The following is a 21,733-nucleotide window of genomic DNA, read 5'->3' as shown; positions in this document are numbered from 1 at the left end:
CAAACTTCAGCTCCCCACAGCACTGACACGTCTGTCAGGTCCCTGGTGTCCAGCTTGTTTTCAGGTTACTGGCTTACAGACAATCTTCTCTGAAGAGGATAGTTGATATCTGAGGTGATGAAACTGAAATAGGCTTCAAATTTAATTCATTGATTAAATCAGCTAAGTTCTGGTGGCCTAGTGGGAGCTTTGAATGTGCAAGGAATGCACACCACGAGGCCAGGCTGCGCCAGAGGAGACTGGGAAATGGCTGCCTGGTATCCCCTGAGACAGTGCTCCCAGCCAGGCCTGAGAGAGACATAATAAATTTTATTTGTTTGAAGTAAATATATCTCTTTGAGGCCTCATTGGAGGATGTATTTTTATATCAGTTGGCAACTTTGCCCACTCTTGATCTGTGGCTGGGAAAAACATGACGACACCACCATTTCAGTTCTGTCAGCCCCTGTTGTGCAAGGGAGAGACTGAGATATTTCTATTGTCTTTTTCATCTTTGTTCTTGGCCAGGAACCTCTTCTCTTTGATTGGAAAAATCAAAGAGAAATATTTTGGAAAGTCTATTGTCCTGTTATCTGCAGGGTCAGATCTAAATTATGGAGGGCTACATGGCAACTCAGACACTCTTGGGTCACAAGGGTAGCAACAACAGGTCTTGTAGCTCTTTTATGCTGTTGATAGTTGATTTGCTTTTCTACTGATGAAGCATGACTATGGCTTAGAATGGATAACCAGATCTCTTGCTGGCTGAAAGCTAACTTTATTCCTTCATTAATATTATTTTCCAGGCTGGGGAAGCCAAAGCTCCAAAGTCCAGATTCACCACAATACATGGCTACACTTCCCTGGACACAACCTACGGTGGATCCTGACATTCACTCTCCTGTTTGTACATGTGTGTGAAATAGCAGAGGGCATAGTTTCTGATACGTAAGTGACAGTGATGGGTGGCTAGCCAAGCTAACCAAATTTGTTAACATACACTGTTAACATGTGACACGCTTGCTAGTAAGGTCTAAAGAGTTGCTTTTTTTTTTCCCAAAAAAGATGGAGCATCAATTCAGAAACTCTTGATTTCAATGGGATAATGAAATGATTGTTCTTAGCTCATTGTTATTCTTCTTTCAAGCTATAACAGTAAGTAAACATTGACAGAAGTTAACACATACACATGGAGAAAAAAATGCCACTAGGAAAGTCATATTTGTCCTCTTAAGTAGTTTAACAGAATACCTAGCAATGTAACAGTGGTGAATAAAGACACCGAATTCACTAACTTATACCTCATTTATTTTCAGACAAATGAAATCTCGCCATCTCCATCTATTTCTACCAGCTATAATGGGATTTGTGGCTGCTACTGTATCCATAGTCTATTATCATAATATTGAAACATCTAACTTTCCAAAGTTACTGTTGGGTAAGTTTGAGTCTGATATTTCTGTACTCTTACAAAAAGCAGTAGGTTAGCCAAAGTCAGCTTGCTTAGATTGAAAAGGAAGATGAAATCCAGGGGAATATTAAAAGTAATTTTCTGCTCCTAGAACTAGTATTGTTGTAGGAGTTACTACACCTTTTATTAGGTACACAGTGAAAACTATTTTAAAAAAACTATCACAAAAGGGAAAGCACAGTATGCTTATTGTATTTCTAGCACGAGCTTTTAGGTGTTTTTTGACACTGCTCATTAATTTTGGGGAAAAAACTTACTCAACTCAAAAGGGCTATTTTGAAAGGCCATTTTTAATAGTAATCTGTTCACAAGCCATCCTGTGCAGATGGCTGTTGTTTCTTAGCATCTATTGCGGCTTACTCTGCATTTATCCAGTCTAATGAATGCCATCCCTTGCTTTTTCCAAATACGATTGGCAGGTAGGGGATAAGGAAGGTTTATCTTTGAGAAACACAGCTACCTTGTATTCATGATATCTATCTCAGTCAGCAGGTGGTCAGAATTTGACTAGTCAATGCAGGATAATGTTTCATGGAACTATACTGTCCAAATTACATGTAGCTCAACAACCTGAACTAGTAATTGTCAGATAGAAACCAGGGTGCAGGATATAATTAAACTATATATACTTTGTTTCAAAATAAACACATTTCCAAATGCACACGTATGATGAACCCTACTGTTTCAAAGAGGCAATTTGAATTATTGAGATATTTGTCATGTTAAGTGATTTTTACTTCATTTTAATAACATAGTTTTCCATCAGATTATCTTCAATAGACTTTTGTAGTTGTGCAAAGACTCAGCATGGTGGATCTCTTTGAAAGGTGGTAGCCCAGAAAAGTAAACAGTGACTTGGGAAAAGAAAATGCAAAGCAAATCTCTCAATCCCGATCTCCTGACTTTGGCTGACATTACCCTGGGCCAGCCTGCAGGCTGGTGATATAGAGGATCACCATGCTTGCATCAAATTAAGCGTAAGAATATTTCTGCTTGAGAAAGCTACAGCTTCTGCAGCATTAGCATAGCTAAACTATGTATTTTATAATGATGCATGTGCACCTGTTTTACAGCTCTCTTTCTTTATTGGATAATGGCATTTGTCACCAAAACAATTAAGCTTGTCAGATACTGCCAGGATGGTGTGCCTTTTTCTCAGCTGCGTTTCTGCATCACTGGAATTATGGTCATTCTCTATGGACTGCTGATGGCTGTGGAGATCAATGTTATTCGAGTTAGGGTATGTGATTTCTTGATCAGGTTCTGAAAAGATATCTGTAGTATCTCAGGGATGAAGATGGATCATTAGTCCCAGTAGTTGTAACTTGTGTCAAGTTTACATCCAACTTTGTCTTAACCATGAATATCTCATTAATTCTGTAGAAATCAATGGGACCTGGCGTCTCTTTTAAATATATCCTTGATTTAGGCCCTAGACTTGTTATGTATGTGTGCATATGCATATATATACATACAGAGAATACATATGTGTATATGGATATACAAGCATATTTGTGCATATATCGGTATATGTGTGTATAATCTATACAGTATATGCTGTGCTAATGCAGATAAACTATATATGCATAAACAAGCATATGCTTTTACCCATTGTAATTTAAAATATATCCCAAGAGTTCTTTTGTTGCTATTCAGACAGAGATAGGTGGTACTGGTAGGGTATAGTGGATTGTCTACATACCATAGTGGTCAATTATTTCACAGTTACATTGTCAAAATGGAAATACTCCTGTTTAAATGTAAATGTATATTTAAAGTTAATGTATAATTGCTTTTACATGCAAATTTGTCACTGCAGTTATATTGTACATATTTTTTACTAGAAATTGCCCTTAATAAGATAATTCCTGGGGACATGCTGTCTATTTTCTTCTTTCCAGAGGTATGTATTTTTTATGAACCCTCAGAAAGTAAAGCCACCAGAGGATCTACAGGACCTGGGGGTGAGGTTTCTTCAGCCATTTGTCAATTTGCTCTCAAAGGCGACTTACTGGTGGATGAATACTCTCATCATATCTGCTCACAAGAAACCTGTGGACTTGAAGGCAATTGGGAAGCTCCCAATTGCAATGAGAGCACTGACAAATTATGTTTGCCTCAAAGAAGCATATGAGGAACAAAAGGTAACCAGAGATGTCCATGTCAGTGTTTTGGCTTTCAGAACCGTAAAGTCACTGTGAATTTCTACTGCTTCTATGAAATCCTAGTTTTAGGATTTTTAACTTAGGACTGTTTGTTCCAAGGTAAAAACTTGGCATAGGAAGTTCCAATCCGATAGTTACTGTTTGGTTTTAAGTGAATTTACAGCAGGGAGAGTTGCCAAATTGAGAGCAAGTGGAAACTAAAACCATAACAGAATGATCACTTGCTAGATTCCTCTTTAAAAATGAAAGCGTAGTTTAAATATTAGATATTCATGACAGCATGTTAATTTAGAAGACATTTTAATTTTCCATAGTTTCAACTGGAAACACTCATCTTCACTTTCTCCTCAGAAATTGTGCCTTAGAAATATTGCATATTTAAGTAAATGTTGTCCTTTACCCTTGCAAGAGGGTACAAACTCATGGACAAACCTGTCCATATGAGGTAAGGGCTCAGCTGTGGTTTTCCTCTAAGATGCACGTTGGAAGGGGAGCATATCCTTCCTTCTTTAGACAGAAAGTGGTGTTTGAACACAAAAGTCTTTGGGCATACACAAATTTTAAACCTCCTCCATTTAATTACACCCTAATTTCAAAAACACACACAAAGAAAAACATGGTGGGTTGGCCCCAGCCAGCAGCTAAGCACCCAGCCACCCACTTCTCCACTGTCTCATTGGTAGGAGAGAAGCAGAAGGGGAAGAGTTTCTATAGTATCTTCTGCATGCATTTAGGCAAAAACATGGGAGTTTCATATGTGCTTAATGCTGGTGATTTCTGCATGTGTGCACACACAGTCAAGAAATCCTTTGTTTTGTAGAAAAGAGAGATGATTATAGAGCCTGTCTTCCGGATTTGTACATAACATGTCAATTTTCAAGCATAACCAGAGAGGTTACAAGGAGTCAGAGGCCACTTTGGACAATGTAGCACATAAGACAAAGGCATGTAAATCCCTTTCTTGTACACATCAGATAAACTTGTTACCAAGCAGCATACAATTAAGAATGTCAATGCAAGGGGAAGCTGGAAAGAGCAGCTCTCTCCACCCAGTAGCTGGTGGAGCTTAAGACTCTTTTGTGGTCTCTGATGTGAAGGCCTAATTAGTACAATTCTTTACATTTTAGTAGATTGAAGTTGCTTCTTTTGCCTTTTGTAATGGATTTTTACGCTATCAGAGAGTCCAAGACCCTTCTACTTTAAGCAGAAAAATACTGAGTCATCAGAACTGGGCTTTTCACACCAAAGGAGAAGTGCATCTCTTAGACCAGCTCCTTAAAGAAGCATTTGGTGCCTAAATCTTAGTGAAAGAGACCAACAAGCCTTAGGCACCTACATATCCCTGAAGAGCTCAGTCTTGTTCTTTTCTTTATCACAAGCATGCATAACAGTGCAAGCATTTGTCTGTAGCTCATTTATATTTGCAGATACAGCGTGTGCCTGCACAAATATGTGAGTCAGATTCCAAAAGGCAACTGAAGTGTGTTATTGCTTCTGTGCATGAATGCAAGCATTCAGTGCATAGCTTCCATCAATGTGCACCATGAACATATGAACACTTGCAGTATTTTGCCCTTACATTTGCATGCACCTACATTTATAAAGATGACTTACATCAGATTTTTTTCTTCCCGTTTGTTTGCATAAGTGTTTAAAGTCTCAAGATTATGATAGCCTCTATTTGTGCTAATATTCTAAAACAGGCTGTAACCCTTAACTGATATTTTATAGACAATGTGGAAGTAAACCAAAGGGCTAAAAGCAACGTGTTGGTTTTGTACATGGCCAGGTCAGAAAATAGCCACAGAATTTGGAAAATTGCATGGTCTGCAATCTGGAATAGATGCTACTTCACTGTCTCTGTTGACAGGGTGTATTTTACACTAACCTTCCACAGGTGGTGAGGGGAGCCCCCATATCCACTGGATTAAGTTGGGTTACCCCTGCCTGTGCCTGCACAGAGCTGATCTCAGCTGTACTCTCTGGCCATGTGGGAAGAAAGCTACTGTTCCTTTCCAAAACCTTTTTATCGCACCTTGATGAAAGACACTGTGCAAGAACATGAATGTTCTGTATTGTAAAATGCCTTTGACACAGCTCACATGAAGTGTGGTTTGTCGTTTTGTTGTTGTTGTTGTTTGTTTGTTGTTGTTGTTTTTCTGTCCCTTCTGCCTGAAATTAAATTTGAAGGCATACCAAAAAGTAAAGCAAGGGAAATTAATTAGGTTAATGACTGTTTGCTCAAAATCACTGTTTTCCTAGTCTGTAGCCCAAGCATATCGGACTGTAGGTTTGTAGGGCTGAAACAAATGTTCTATGGCTGCTGTATTCTGCTAAAATAATATTATGCCACTTGAGTAACGATGAAGTCTGTGAACACTGAGTGAAACCTTTTCTTCTTACCTCTGATGCCAGTAGAATCACTCCTGAAATCTGTATTCAACTCTGTTGACAGAATCCTTCTGGCTCCTTCCAGATGAGGGTTTGCCCACTGACACATGAGACCACAGTTAACACTTCTTGGTGACAAATCTGAATTCACTATTCTTTTCTTACATTTACCAATCTGCATCAAGCAGTTCTTGGCATTGTTAATACAAACACTGCTCAAAATTCTTTAGTTATAACTATTTTTTCAAAGCATCAAGTCATTTAATTTTAATATCACTTTCATGCTGCATTATATTTTATAGACTATTGAAGTCAGTTATCAGTAATGTTATTATAATATAAAATATTTTAAAACAGTGCAATAAAGGCTAAATAACTGGAGATCGACATTCTAATTGTCTGTTAGTCTAGTAGTCAATACTGCAAAAGGCATTCCAGCTCTTACAATAAGATATAGGTTATTTGTTACTGGATTTGGAGATTGTTTGTAACAGGCAACATAAAATAGAATATCATAAAACGGAATACAGCATGTGTTCTTTCAAAGTAGAAAATATTATAAATTAACAGGTAAAACATGCTCTTTTGATAACCAAGCTTACTTAAATATGTTTTTTCCTAAACAATGTATATTCAACAAAACACACTGCAATTGGCTTTCCTTTACATTATTTTTTTCCATCAGTAAATATCCTAAAAGATAGACACAGTATATTTTCTTGCTTTTCTAGATAGTCTGCCCTAGAAACTGAAATACTTGATCTTACTGTATTTTAATATCACCTTTCTAAGAATTGTAACAGTGGATGTGAAGGTTGCTTCTGCAAAATAAGCTGTGGTGCACATCATGCACATAGGGTTAGACCTTTAATGCATGTTCCTAGTTCCCACTATATAAAAGGACATTTTGGCTAAAGATAAAAAATTCTTTAATAAGATTAAGATGATAAAAAAGTACTTAATAATATCAAACTAATCTCTCACAGCCAAATTTTTGGACCAATGTACTACATGTGAGTAGGACTTGTCATATAATCCTTAAAAATATTTTGATTGTGTTTCTGCTGTTGCTTGATGGTTATTTTTTTTGGTAACTGTACAAGTGGTCTAGATGTTTCAAACCACAAACTAATGCATATATCACATATCCAGGAGAGATTTGCATTGTACACCATACTATACTGAAGTGCATAACATCAGGCCTAGAGGACCATTCCATAAAATCTCGTGATTATTAAAAAAAAATTCACTCTTCTTTCTCCTCCCATCACGTTAGATACCTCAGTTATGTTGAAGTCCTGATTAAATACAAAAAGAACAAACATTGTTAAGCAGTAAAGATTAATAGTCTGACAACCTATTGACAGATATGTCTAATGACGTTTCTATTTTTCTGTTAATAATTAATGTCTTTTTTTTTTTGGTAGAAAGTTCTTTGAAGGAATATGGAATGACTTCACAAATTTAAGTGGCAGATATCAGGGAAAGAAAGTAACTCTAAGGCTTACATTTGATCTTTTCTTTTTTTTGTCTTTGATATACTTATCTTGAATAGCAAGGAGGATGACAATTACACTTGTAATTAGAATATTAATTTAGTTAGTAGAACTCCAGTGAAGAGTAAATGCATTACATGTAGTGATGACAATTATGTGAATTTTGTGTAAGTAATGAAAATGGCAATTAAAATATCAAAAATTAATTAAAGACATAAGAATTCACCATTACCATTTCCCAAATTTGCCATTGATGGAATGCCCAGAATAGCATGTGTTGTTGTTTCTAAAAGACGACATGCATTTTCCTAAGAAGGTAACTTAGCTCCTATCAAACTGTTAAAGTGCAGGTCTCTGTAGCTGTCTGGTGAGATACAGATGTGTAGGAGTGCCTGGGTGCAGAGGTGACCACCATCTGCTGCTGTGGTCTGGATTGCCCCCAGCAGCAGTGAGGATGGGGGCACACTGCAGGGCAGAACATGTGTAACACCCATTCAGACCAGGTCACTCTGTCAGTGCCGTAGTTTCAACAGGAGAGAAGAGGTTTGAGAAAATTGCACTCTAGCTCCTAATTCTAAATTAGTTCAATGGGATTTTTGGTCTGTCTGATTCCACCTGTATTCATTTATTTATTTATTAATCTGGTTGTTTCATCTTCAAGTTCCAAAACATCTTTAAAATTTGGTCTCTGCTACCTGAATAACCCAAAGTTTGTCTGTGACATACATTCTACTTGCCTACAAACAACAAAAAAAGAGAATTACTTCTGTGAAGCGGTAAGCCTGAAAACAGCCTGTTAGCTCTAGTTTGTCCCCATGCTGCCTATTTCTCTGTACTACACTTATTGCCATTGGTTTTGACCAGCCTGGCGTATTCTCTAGAAGTCAGCAAACATTTATCTGCCCCTCCAGTACATTTGTACATTTTTGGCACCATGGGAACATTCTACCTTACTGTTGAAGTGGCACAAAAGGAAAAAAATGAGAAAAGAGAAAAAAAAATACATGAACCAGACAGACAGTACAGACATACTAGCTTTTCATTGGTTAACTTGCTGGGGCAGGGGCCTGTTATTACTGGGCTGTACTTAAAATGTCTCTGTGAACACTCAAGAGTGCTTGGCTTAGGTTATAACTTGCAGGCATTTGTGCTACTTGAAAAATGACAGATGCTTTTTTACAGTGTCAAAAGCTGCTGCCCAAAGTGCAAGACAGCACTCTGCAGACCATGGATCTGTTAAATAAACCTCTTTCTTCTTAAGATTAAAAGGGCCTCAGCAATATCAGTACTCCTCTGACAAGGCTCAGAGATATCCATTGGCTGGTGTTTTAGTGCAAGAGTCAAGATATTGCACAGATTCACAGAACTGAAGGCTCAAAGGGACCACTAGATGATTTAACCTTACCTCCTAAAACAGCCCACTGCTTTCACCTTTTTGAGTGCAGTAATTAGTGATCAGCTGAAGTATAATCATCCTGAAAGGCATCCAAGAGAGAGAAAAAAATCCAGATAAATTAAATTAAACGATATTCTTCTAGGTGTCTGACCATATTTTTTCGCTCTCATATCAGAAGCCTTTGGATGAGGTGGTTTCACACCTACTGTGAAAGTAAAGGTTATCCAGGAGCAAGGGCTTGAAAGGTCAGACCCTTTCCTGAGCACACATGTGATGAAGAGCAATATCTACATACCAGTATGCTTAATCTGTATTTGCATTCCTGTGTTCATGGGTTGAGAAAAGTTTTAGGCTTTAGAGGTGAAGAACCACAGTTACCAAGAGTAGGCAGAATTTGAATTTGCTGTGAAGAGTGTCTGAAATCTGCTGATACCTACATCATGTTTGATGCTTTGTCTACTCTACAACACACTGCAGGAACCATTTGGGCATCCAGACAAGAATGAAATAGAAGTTGCCACATACTGCCAAGGAGGCCTCTTGGTGCATTGACACCTTTCTCTCTGTTTTCCAGAAAAAGGTAGCAGACCAGCCCAACCGGAGTCCCTCAATATGGTTAGCAATGTACAGTGCTTTTGGACGACCGATTCTTCTCAGTAGCACCTTCCGTTACTTGGCTGACTTGCTGGGTTTTGCTGGGCCATTATGCATTTCTGGCATTGTCCAGGGCTTCCAGAACACAACCAATAACACAAATACAACAGAAAAGGTAACCCGACAACATGGATTAAAAGATTTTGTTTGGCACAAGTTCTTGATTGATATCAGGTATTTAATACTGTATGTTCCTATATGCCTATGATCATCATTGTAATGTTTCATTATTACTTTCAAGCAAATCGAGTATTTTTTTGTGAGAGACCATCAAGTTATAGACCTGAGTAGTGAAAGTCTTGGGTATGAATGCAGCACAGGTACAGAGATAGTGCAGGCTTCCCCCAGCAGCCCAGCTGTCTGCCTCTTTGTGGAGTCTGTTCTGAATTTCTGGGGAGAAGGAACAGTTTCTGTGCATCTCTTCAACTGTGCCTCCTCATTTCAGGCAGGACACCTCACTGGTAGTGCCCCAATGATGGATCCAGCAAGGAAGAGTCTGGGGATTCTGCCTAATTTCTGTCCATCTGTCCATTTGTCAGTCATTGACACTTTGAACAATTTGCAATCCATTTTCCTCTGAGAAGCCAAGAGTAGTCACCCTCTATGACTGATCATTCTGCTTGTTGCTGTGATGAAATACATTGAGTATGTGCAAAGTTGAAGACCATCCATTTTGTTCAATAGAATCCTTTCTTCTAGAGATGCACACAAGTTGCTAGTTCACATATCATTTCAAGTTTCACTGAGACTGCACTTTCAGATATCATCTCTCAGAGCGCTGAGCAAACCTCTGATGCAAAACATTTTCTGTCGTAAGAACAGGAATTTGTTAGTAACTAGTGAAAACATAAAGACAAAATTTATTTTACTAGCTGACATCAGACAAAACACAAAAAAGGTATTTTCCTTTGTCTTTTTTAGGGTATGGAAATACAACCATACACTTTATATAGTGAATGTTTTATATTTGAATGAGCAGATAGGTATGTAATGGAATAAAATTTTCCTCTGCAGATAAAGCATTTGACTGTCGTCGCTATCCAAGCATCTTCTTGGCTGCTTGCTCCTAACATTCATTTTCTTGACTGATTCTCTGAATTTGGCTTTAGACTCTCATCCAGCCATTACACTGAAGAAGCAGAGTGTAACTGTGCAGCTTATCAAATAAAGCTTTTTATCATCTTTGAACCTCCACATGTTGGATTTGAGCCACACAGTTAAAAGGCAAAGTACATCTTTTGCCTCAAAAATAGGTGGTGTTTTTGTTTTGTTTTGTTTTATTTTTGCTTGTTGAACAAACAAGACATTTTAGTTTGGAAATGATCATTTCTGGATCTAAAATTTAGCAACCTGTACCTTTTCCCCTTCCTTTATCTGTTGCACTCTTTGGTGAAGTGTTTTATTTGGTTGCATTTTAATCACCACTGCCTAAAAGGAAGATTAAAATCATTGGAGAACTTGAAAGTGCTCCAAAAGGCTGGCTTGGTGACAGACAGTCACTATTTCTGTTGGATATATTTCAGAATACATTTGCTTTTAATTTACAGATTTTGATAAACTTTCCCTTGGTTGTTCTTGCTGTTATGTTTTTCTCCTTTAAATTATTTCTAGCTTCAATTAATGTAAATTACTTGAATTTTATGTTCATTCTGCCTTACTTCTTGAGAACCCTATATATATATTGATAAAGGTATCTAAAATGGTAGTTTGTTATTGATATCCCTACTATGTAGACATGGGGAAGTTAGATGCAGCAGAACATTGAGAGAAAATATTTATCTGACCAATTATGCACTTAAGCAGCCCTCATTTCAAAGAGTCTTGAGCTGGTAACCAACTCAGTCCTATTATTTCAGCAGGATTTAGGTGTCTTACAGACTTTGGCTCTTTGGAAAACACCATTAGGTACTTACAAACATTTAAGTACCTCCATGACTTTTGGAATTTTATGGTTTAATTTGTACAGAAGATGTCTGACTGGGGATGGGAAATGATTCCCCCCCAGCTCCACGACGGGTTCAGGCCAGACCCAGGCTACTCATCCACTGTGTGTCTCTGACAGAGGGAGGAGAGTGGAGTGAGGTTAGAATAGAATAAAACAGAACAGAACAGAACAGAACCAGAACAGAACAGGAAGAACAGAACAGTTCAGTTGGAAGGGACCTTCTAAGATCATCTAGTCCAACTGCATGACCACTTTAGGGCTAACCAAAAGTTAATGCATATTATTGAGGACATTATCCAAACATCTCTTGAATATTGACAGGCCTGTGGCATCAACCACCTCTCTAGGAAGCCTGTTCCAGTGTTTGACCACCCTCACAATAAACAATTTTTTCCTAATGACCAGTCTGAACTTCTCCTGGTTGGGTGACCATGGTGAAGTGCGCCTGCAAGCTCAGGGCACCTCTCTCCTCCCTGGAGTCCTCTGGCAGGTTACAGCAACCCAGAGCAATGAAAGACTCTTTAAGAGTGTAGGTACGCAGCTTACCTTTCAGTATTTCCCAGACCTTTCATCTCAGCATCAGGCTGGGGATTTCAGTAGAACAGGCTTTTCCTTTCTTCTTTTTTTGTAAGAATTCCAGTACATCCTGCTTCCAGCTGGATCGAAAATGCTAAAGGAACAGCCTTCCATGCAGTATTTTGGTGCATTTATTTCCTTCTCTGGCTGAAACAGAGCAGCACAATGAACATAAAAAAATAGAAAAGGAAAACAAATTAAGTGTTTTAAACAAGAATTGTTTTTCCTCATAGAGACATTTACATGTCATTTCATGGGAAATACTGGCAGCTAAAACATTTCTTTATTCAGAGTTCACAGGTGAAATAGACTATATTTCTGGAAGGAATTGCTTCCATATTGTACAAATGCAACATACTCAATATTGCAATATCAATGCAATAAACCAATCGTGTTACAGAAAATACTATTTCTGCAACTTCTTCATGTGCAGGTAGAATAAGCTTTATCTTCTGCTGAGTGGTATTTCTATCCTCCAACTCAGAATTCAATGGATAAACTAATGATAAACCAAGCATGGTAACCTCACTGTCCCTTTTCTGCTAAAAACAATTTATTTCAGAACTGCTTGAAATTAGTGTGCTAAATCTTTAGAACAGGAACAGACAGTTTAAATTCTGCCTAAATGATTGTGATATGTACAACAGTAAGAGCTATAATTCCTGTAACTTTCCCATATTACTATCAATATAGTTTATTCTAATGCAGAACAGACAATCCCTCCTTTGCCATTGTTGTCATGTTTTTCCTTTTCTTTTCAGTTGAAGGATCCATCAAATTCATATCTCTCCTCAGAGGAATTTCTCAGGAATGTCTATGTTTTAGCAGTTCTCCTCTTCCTGGCCCTTATCCTGCAGAGGACATTCCTGCAGGCTTCCTACTATGTGACTACAGAAACTGGTATCAACCTACGAGGTGCTTTACTGGTGAGCAAAGATGTTCCCATGATCTGCCAAGAAATTTACTGACATTAGCTCCCACTTTGTACTTTCATTTATCTTTTTTTTTTCTTTTCAAAAGACTCAGTTAATAATAATAGTTTGAGAGAAGATATGCACTGTATTTTTACACAGAAAACTAGAAAATGTAATATCACCGACAGAGCCAAAGTCATGGTAGCAATTCCTTTCACTGAGAACTAGACACATCATAGTAATACGGAGAAGTTTAACAGTCTGTGCATCTAAGAACATATCTCTGCAGATAGTATTAGTTGTATGAAGATAAGCAACATTATTCAGCATACTGATGTTTGAAGCTCTGTGTTTGCCTTGTTCATCTGCTTATGAATTTATTTTTGCTGACTGTGAACAGAGTCATCTGCCATATCATTGGCTGAGCTATGTTTTACTGGAGAGCTGTCCATGAATCATGAGTGGTGATTCTGAACAGTTATGCCCTTTTGCACAGAGCCCTGTGGGATGAGACAGGAGTGATTCATCTCCAAAATTGTCTTTAAAACCAGCATCTATTAACCCTCTGTGAAAGTCATGCTTATGAACTAAAGCCAGCAGCTCCAGCTCAAATTGCGGGCTGTAGCTGGAACATCCACAAACCAAACTCCTCAAAAAGTATCAGGACTTTGAGCAGAACAGAAGTTGGACTGATGTTCTCCCAGGTGTAACTAACCACAGGAGTATTGTGCCGTTGTGGAGGCTTCTCTTTCTGTGTGCACAGTGACTGATGTAGCTGTTTTAAACATTTTCTCTCTTCTCTCAGGATAGAGGGTATAGACTTGGTGAAGAAAGAGTACCTGATTATTTCCTTATGTTTTTATGATTCCTGGTTGCCAAAATGGCGGTTCTAGGATCTACCTTGCTCACAGACAAAACAGGGCAAAGAGTACAAATTATTTTTAAAAATTCCCTAAAGCTGCACTGTGTGAAATTTAATCATAGCAGTGACTGGGCTCACAGCATTTGTCTTTAAAATTCTTGTAGGTAGAAGCCCTAATTAACCTTAAACCCTGTTAAGCTCCTACAGATTTTATGGAAATAGATGGCTAGGTACAGGAGAGAAATGCAAAGGAATATAAATCCACCCTGTTCAAAACTTCATAGCTTGAATTCAACTATTTCACTGGAAACAAGAATTTCTTTGACAGTGCCCAGAAAACCAGGCTCACCACGTGTTTATTAAAAAAAGATCTGCCCAGTCTCCTCAATGTTGATGTTTTCTTGTCATTTTGTTCTGTTTTAGGTCAGCATTAAACAGCAAAGCTTTTGGAGTTTTTAAAAGTCTGTTCTCTCTGGTTCTTTTTCTCATTCTGTCTCCATCTCTCTTTGTCTCAAATGAGAGTCTGTGCTAGGTAATCACTGATGCTGAAATGTGAAACATCCTGCTGCTGCTATTACTTTATAATGACATCATTTTCATATGTGCCATTTTATTCCTTTCCCACAGGCAATGATATACAATAAGATCCTGAGACTTTCCACATCAAACTTGTCCATGGGAGAGATGACACTGGGACAAATCAATAACTTGGTAGCCATAGAAACAAATCAATTAATGTGGTTCTTGTTCCTGTGCCCCAATCTGTGGGCTATGCCTGTTCAGGTAGAGCATCAAAGTAAGGGCCAAATGTCAGGATCCTCCAACCTGTTTGAAAAGAGTATACATCTTCTGTGAGACTAACACCAAATTCAGAGGGGAACTGCTAGCACTGGACTTCATGCTCATTTTCCTGGAAGAGGACTAACAAGCAGAAGAGTGGCCCATCATCTCCTCCAAGAACTGGGAGGCTGTCTCTTTAAGGGCCGATAAAGAGAGGATTTATTTTTTTTTTTGAGTAGGATTTTGCTGTCATTGATATGATCTGTGGCTTTAAAATTATGACCTGTCATCTTTTCCCTGCTCATCTCTCTTCCTCTACTGACACAAGTCATTGCTTTTGCTTCTGCCACATAGCAGCAGCATGGGCATCTCTGCAGTGCCAAGTGTTGCATTTGCAGTGCCCACTTGTAACTGCACTTTGTGGCAGGAACAAAAAGCAATTGAATTATGCTCTGTGACTGATGGCAACACCAACAGTGTGCTGCATAAAATGCTCAGAGGTGCTCTGACACAAACACCTGGTTTTTATCAAGGCTGGAAAAAAAGGAAAAGCAGATGTGTAGGAAGGAAAGGTAAAAATTATTAGCCTGAAAGAAATCTTGAGAAGTACATAGATAACTAAGGTCCTAAGCCACACTCATTTTCCATGAAGCTTGAAACCCTATAGCATCTTCAAAATTTTAGCTTCAGGTGGGATTGGCATGCTCCTAACCTATAGGTGACCCCATCAACACCAAACAAGTTAAAAATGGGATAGAAGCCATTCTTTTTGCCTGGAACTGCGTCAATAATTGATTATAATAGACAGCAGTAAGACTACTGCTAATGGAAACAAATATTGTTTTTATGTGTAGATTGTAGGATATGGTAGGGTTTAGAAGGTCATAAAATAACTAATAGAGAAAAAGACCAAAAAAAAAAAAGAGTTTGCATGGTAACAGACCTTAGAAATAATGCAGAGGATTCCGTCTTAAGTTATAAATCAATAAAAAGAGGTTTCCATTTCACATCCAGGTTTATTTGGAAGTGTTGCTGTTAATATTGGAGTGTTACTAAATGAACAGGCTGTCTAGTTCCACTGAAGGAATGTAATGGCCATCCTCGTCAGTACTGTAAAAGGCTGGTGTGAGGAAACTTCTGTTCTTGTATTTCACTTTCAGGGAATCAGTAGGCAGTGAACACAGGGACAACTTGATCATATCTTTGTCCAAGAATGAGCATAACATCACCCAGGAATTAGCACCTGATGATGAATTTAGTGAGTGTCTGTGGCCTGGGTTATACTAGTCTCCTTCTGTGCTTAAGCACTATAAATTGTAGTGAGTACTTTACAGCTCTGCTTCAACAATAAAATCAGAAGAAAAATACTATTTCCTTCTCAAAGTGTTATGCAGATGATGTCAATGGTACTGTTATTGTGATAATGTGTCTTTATGCCTGTTCAGTTCAATTGGCAGCTCTTTGAAAAAAAGAAGAAAAAAAAAGAAAAGAAGAGAACGAAATAACCCTTGGTAACTGTGGGCTGGATTAGAAACATACTGCTTTGGAAAAGATGATGGAACTATCCTGTCTTGCCTTATGCAAAAGAGATGAGCTTCCAGGGATGTCCCAAGAAACAACAGTTGTAAAGGCTGCCCATTCCTCAAGCAGAACAGCTTCTAGCAAATACTGAATTTATATCGACCCAGTGTGATCAAATGTAGTGTAACTGGCCATAGCCTGCTGAAAACTGTCACTAACCTTAGGAAATGTATTGTGTCTCCACCGATATATTTGGCCTACTATCATATGCTATTTTGCCCTACTAGGGCAAAAACTCATTACAGGATTGGGCCTGCAGTAAGGATTTTGGAGTTTACCCCAAGTAGAAATTATTACCTGTAACATTGTACTATTCTGCTAAGAATAAGGCATCTAGGTATGTTAACTTGCATTACAGATGCCTAGAAATGTAAATAATGCTTTCAAAATGTTGAAATCCACTGATTCTTATTTTTGATACTGTATAATAGGGCAGATTTAAAGAGAGAGCTGAGTCACGTGAGGGAGAGCAAAACAAAGTGGGGAACAAGTTCTTTGTGTCCTATTATCACTGAGGATCTTTCTGTACCATAAAGTGAAGCTTTATATGAAAATACTTATGTTGTAGAGCTTGTATTAACTCTGGCACCAGAATCACAGTAATTGCATCAGAGTCATTCCCAAGTAAACCTTTGTGGGTACTGTTCCTAAACATTTTGTAGTGCTCAGCTAGCACCTTGGTACTTTCCTACAGAGCTACATGGTATTGATGCACAAGCTCATGCTTGTGTCACTCCCAGCACGTCTGCTTTGTGCTTCAGTGCCTGTCTTAGACATGCCTCTGTCTGCAGTTGGAAGAGGACCCATTGTACAGAATGCAAAAGTGATTCATGACAGTACCATGACCTTTGAATGCTTCCAGCTTGATGTAAGGAGCTCTAGTGTAAATAAGACTTGAGGCCAGTGATTCTGTCAGATGCCTTGGGGCAAGCACCATCTTTTTTGGCGCTACTTCAGTTCTTTGGAATCATTGTCTGGAATTAGGACTACCAGGCACCAAAACAAACTGTGCAGTTAATGTCAGAAATAAAGGCATCTGGGTTCATTTCCCACACTTTCTAAACATGACCTTCTGAAATAAGGTCTAACTTAATTCCTAGGAAACATTTAGCTGTTTATTAGAAGAATAAATATATAGATATATTTGCTATCATTCCCGTGTATTGAAATCTACTTTTCCTTCTATATTTCTTTTTTTCTTCATAGATAATAATGGGTGTAATCCTACTCTATAATTTGCTTGGAGTGAGTGCCTTGGTTGGTGCAGCGGTTATTGTACTGTTAGCTCCAATACAGTACTTCATAGCTACAAAGTTGGCTGAGGCTCAGAAGAGCACACTGGTAAGTAATTTATATCTGGGGCAAGCCATCACTTAATTCCATCATTCTTCCCTTTCTGTTTCTCTGTGGCTCAGCAGCCCTTCCTGTCTGAGAAAAGCACCTCAATGTTTGTCAGAAAGAATCCAAAGAAATTGTGTGGGCCTTGACTTGTCCTCTCCACAGAGAGTATTTTCACCCAAATGGCACAGTTTTCTCTGAATTCAGTTCCATGAAAGGATGTTACTCCTAAATTCAAATGTTGTATTTCATGGGATGTTACCAAATAGTACAAATGACTGATAAATTATGGGAGTATGTTATTAAAGAATGTGTACAACCCCCCTCTGAAATGGCTGGAGGTTACATTCTCATTCCAAGCCTTTGCATTCTCTAAAACTCAGCTAGCATTGCTGGATTAATATCTATTTTGCCCTCTTCAATGCTGTGAGTTTATTTTATCATCTAATCTAGTTTACCAGTTGCACGTGTTTTCTGATACTTTGTCTAATGTTTAACCTTATTCTCATGGTCCTTGAACTTTTTTGATCAGCCTTTGAAGTATGAGTCCTCAAATATTTAGAGATCATTGTTACCTTAATATTCAGTAAGCAAATTATAGCTAAGTGTATCTACTCTTCAACATACTTCAATCCTGTTGAGTTATTGCAGTTTATAACAACAGAGGATTTATCTTCTGCACTGTTTCAGAAGTCTTTCTTTCACCATTTCTGAATCTTTCTTTTTGCTCTCCTCTGAATTCCTTCTGACTCATAAAATCTTTTGGGTTATGATTTTACCTGCACATATGAGCAATGTTTTCTGGTGAGGAACAATTAGGTAAATACATGAATAAACGTCTCACCTATTTTCATGACCATTCTGTATGAATCCCAAAATGAATCTTGTATCAGCAATTACACGTGTAGTTTTCCGTCTGTTCTTATGGACACCATCGACCTACTAATCCACCTTCCCGAGTTTCAACCTGTTTGAGGGATTCAGGTATTTTGTTTTATTTCTCTTCTCATAACAGAGTCACTTAATTTTCCCTCATGATTGTAAGTATTTTAATATCTCCAAAGAACCTGAAATTGTATGTTGCCTTACTCTGTTTGACTACTGAAAGCCTGTGCAAAATCACAAATAAAATTATAATTCTTTAATGAATTTTACAAGAGAATTAAAAGGAAAAATATTCTCATTAAAAATACAAAACATTGTCAATTTCTTATCCTTGTTTTCTTTTGAAATAAAGGACTATTCTACTGAGAGATTAAAGAAAACCAATGAAATACTAAAAGGCATAAAGTTATTAAAGCTCTATGCCTGGGAGCACATATTTTGTACTAGCGTAGAAGAAACAAGAATGAAGGAACTCACCAGTCTGAAAACATTTGCTCTTCATACATCTCTTTCCAGTAAGTAACTGTTTTTAGCTCTTGGAAATGCATCCTGTTCCTCATGTCAACATTCCTTCTGACTTCAGCTACAGTGAGATACAGCTGTGTCTATGACATTATTCTGTGTGGAATGTATTACAATAAAAAGACATGACAAATATATAGCACAGAAACTTGAGAAGACGTCTTGTTGATTTTTGTAGTAAGTTTTCTGTCACCTTAATTATGACATTACAACTACAAGTTGTTTTATAGCAACATATTATTTGATATTTATATAAATATATTTGATTACAGCAAAGATAAATTAGTGTCTAAAAGAAATTGTATTCCTTGTACTGAGGAAGAGCTGAGGGGATAATGTTTTAGTTATGTTGCATAATAATTGTGCACATAAAATGTTTTATCCCAGTTCACTAAAGTATACAAATGAGATAATTCTTTGGCTTTTTCATTTGTATGTTTAAGATCTCTCTGTCACGGAAGGAAATTTCTTCCTGCAGAGGAATTTTCCCTTGGGAGTTTTAAGTACTTGAATTGGAAATATCTGGATTATTCTAGTGCCATACAACTAATTGTAAGAATGTTTTTTATATGTCATGTAATCTGATGCCTATTTTATCTCTCTTCCCCAGTTTTTATGAATGCAGCCATACCAATAGCAGCTGTTCTTGCAGTAAGAAATGCTTTTTATCACTTTTTCTTAAAAAGGGGGAAAGAAAAAGAGAGGAGGAGAAAGAGAACAAGGACACTGGTGTTATTGTAGGACCATTGTTAATGGTCGTAAAACCAGCACGAGTTAATGCACGTGTGCTGGCTGGAGCATAGCATGACATTAGAAATGCCCATTCCCAGTACTGGTATTTCACCAGCTGTAATTCAGAAAAAATGAAAGGCACATTTTAGAAACTCAGAAGGTCTCGTTTTGAGAGCTCTCATTGTGAGCTCTCATTTAGGTGGCTTTGCTTTTCTGTTGTCTAGCAGTGAAAAAGCATTCCTGTTACACAGTGCATTGTAAGCCTCCATTTAAGTATTCACAAAAGCATACTACAAAGTTTAAGGAGAAATAAATTTTGTTTGTCCTCTGGCCAGATCTAAATCTCAGCCTATTCGCTACAGTAGTTATGGCCTGCTGGTCAGTAAGAATTCTGCAGAGACCAAATTCTGGCCGTACTCAGAGAATGATGATGGTGTGTACCAGAATTCAATGAAATATGATTATAGTTCTGTATCTGTGAAAAAAGCGTAACATTTAGTAGATTTTTTTCTGAGTTGTCTGTTTTCTCTAAACACTGAAATCAGCTACAAAACTTTACAAAACTAAATGCCTTGATTTTACAAAGATTTTTATTTTTCATTCTTAATTGCTTGAGTCACTTGAAATTACTGGCAAATGTTTAGATTCTTTTTTACTTTAACAGGACTCACCTTTTTCTTCAATTTTCTGGAATTCCCAGCAAACTGCGATATGTAGTTCTTTGCCTTGTTGAAGTAAAACATTTTGTTTGCTTTCTTTGTTTTCAAGAGCTTTTATACTAATATGCTCTGTTTTTCTGATGTGACAGACATTTGTGACTTATGCATATACCAATGACAAGCCACTGCAGCCTGCCCAGGCCTTTGCATCACTGTCATTGTTCCACATCCTTGTCACACCATTGTTTCTGCTCTCCACTGTGGTTCGTTTTGCAGTCAAGGCTATCGTAAGGTAAGCAGTCCTTGTAGTTTCTCCAGCTCTTAACATCTACATTCATTAATACAGCAGGAAAGGTGCTGGAGAAAAAGGTTGTTCCTACCTGGTCACCTGGAAGAGGATTTAGAGGTGGGACTCAGAATGTCTATAAACCTGAGAGAAAACAGAGTAACCGTTTCTCTTCACTGCATGATACAGAGACAAATAAGTTTTCTGTTCTTTTTTATAACTTCACTAAGTTTCTAAGTCTGGATTCAGAACCAGGCCAGTCTCTCTTGTGTTGAGGTTGCTTCTCTTCTCACATTGTTGCCACCTATCATCGCACTCACATAGTACTTTTCTGGGCTGTAGCCAACACAGAGGATGATAAGAGAGGCTGGGTTGCAGCTGTCTAGCAAGGCTTGCCTTGCTGGTGCAAGGAAGAGCAACAGGCTGAACTTGACCTCCACAAAGGATACATTGTGCGTTAAGTGAGAATTTAGTATAATCCTCTCTCATTGTCTAGTGATAACATGGACTCTCTTTGGAAAAAGAGTGATCGGAGGAACATTAGGCACTGAAGAACTAATTATGCAAGAGCAACAGCACTACAGAACTTTTCTTATAGAGGAAATTCTGATTTTTTACTGCCATTCCCCTGAATGACATTAAAGAGGTGAAGGAGAGGAAGCAGAGAAAGGCAGAAATTTGGGAGTTTAGTCTCCAAGTGCAAGAGATCTTCATGTCAGGACAGCAAGGAAGCTGGCACGAAGTGGAAAAATTAAAAAAAAAAAAAAAAAAAGAAAAAGGAACTCATAAAATGTGTTGCTTCATCAGAAGCATGTGTGTGCCAGGCATACACTTCTGCAAGTAACCTGACAAAACAGCTTCCTTCGTGCTGGGGTACAGAACACTTAATCTCAAGGAAGCTGGTTGGTAGTAATTCAAATTTCAGATCTTCAGCTATTGCATCAGTGGTCTGTATGGAAAGAATCATGGTCATAGGGCAGTTATCTAGATGTAGACACTGCCAGGCTGTCCGAAGAGGAACAGACTGACATCTGATGGGCAGTAACATATCAGAGGTCAAGCACTAGCAGGACATGAAGATCAAACTAGCCTTCCCACCTG

At 38.0% G+C, this 21,733-nt stretch overlaps 1 protein-coding gene across 14 annotated transcripts in view; it reads left to right on the top strand.

The window, feature by feature from the left end:
• The window catches only part of ABCC9 (ATP binding cassette subfamily C member 9), a 75,086-nt gene that overhangs the window by 10,529 nt on the left and 42,824 nt on the right, over positions 1-21,733 (top strand). For 12 of the 14 annotated variants that reach the window (XR_013952523.1, XR_013952524.1, XR_013952525.1 and 9 more), the window contains 11 exons: positions 786-927; positions 1,296-1,417; positions 2,524-2,690; positions 3,352-3,594; positions 9,473-9,667; positions 12,835-12,999; positions 14,477-14,632; positions 17,417-17,551; positions 18,786-18,948; positions 19,566-19,606; positions 20,496-20,638. Coding sequence is in view for 11 of the 14 variants with exons in the window: in XM_080596778.1 (XP_080452904.1) it covers positions 786-927; positions 1,296-1,417; positions 2,524-2,690; positions 3,352-3,594; positions 9,473-9,667; positions 12,835-12,999; positions 14,477-14,632; positions 17,417-17,551; positions 18,786-18,948; positions 19,566-19,606; positions 20,496-20,638 (1,672 nt within the window). In the remaining 3 variants the exon portion in view is untranslated. Of the gene's footprint in view, positions 1-785; positions 928-1,295; positions 1,418-2,523; positions 2,691-3,351; positions 3,595-9,472; positions 9,668-12,834; positions 13,000-14,476; positions 14,633-17,416; positions 17,552-18,785; positions 18,949-19,565; positions 19,607-20,495; positions 20,639-21,733 lie in introns of those variants that run through there. The other 2 variants (XM_080596771.1, XM_080596772.1) reach the window with 2 other exon arrangements.

This window comes from Anser brachyrhynchus, assembly GCF_964034855.1.
Source record: "Anser brachyrhynchus genome assembly, chromosome: 1".
Taxonomy (NCBI): Eukaryota; Metazoa; Chordata; class Aves; order Anseriformes; family Anatidae; genus Anser; species Anser brachyrhynchus.
The sequence above is the reverse complement of the archived record's forward strand: the minus strand, read 5'-3'. Positions and strand labels throughout refer to the sequence as shown.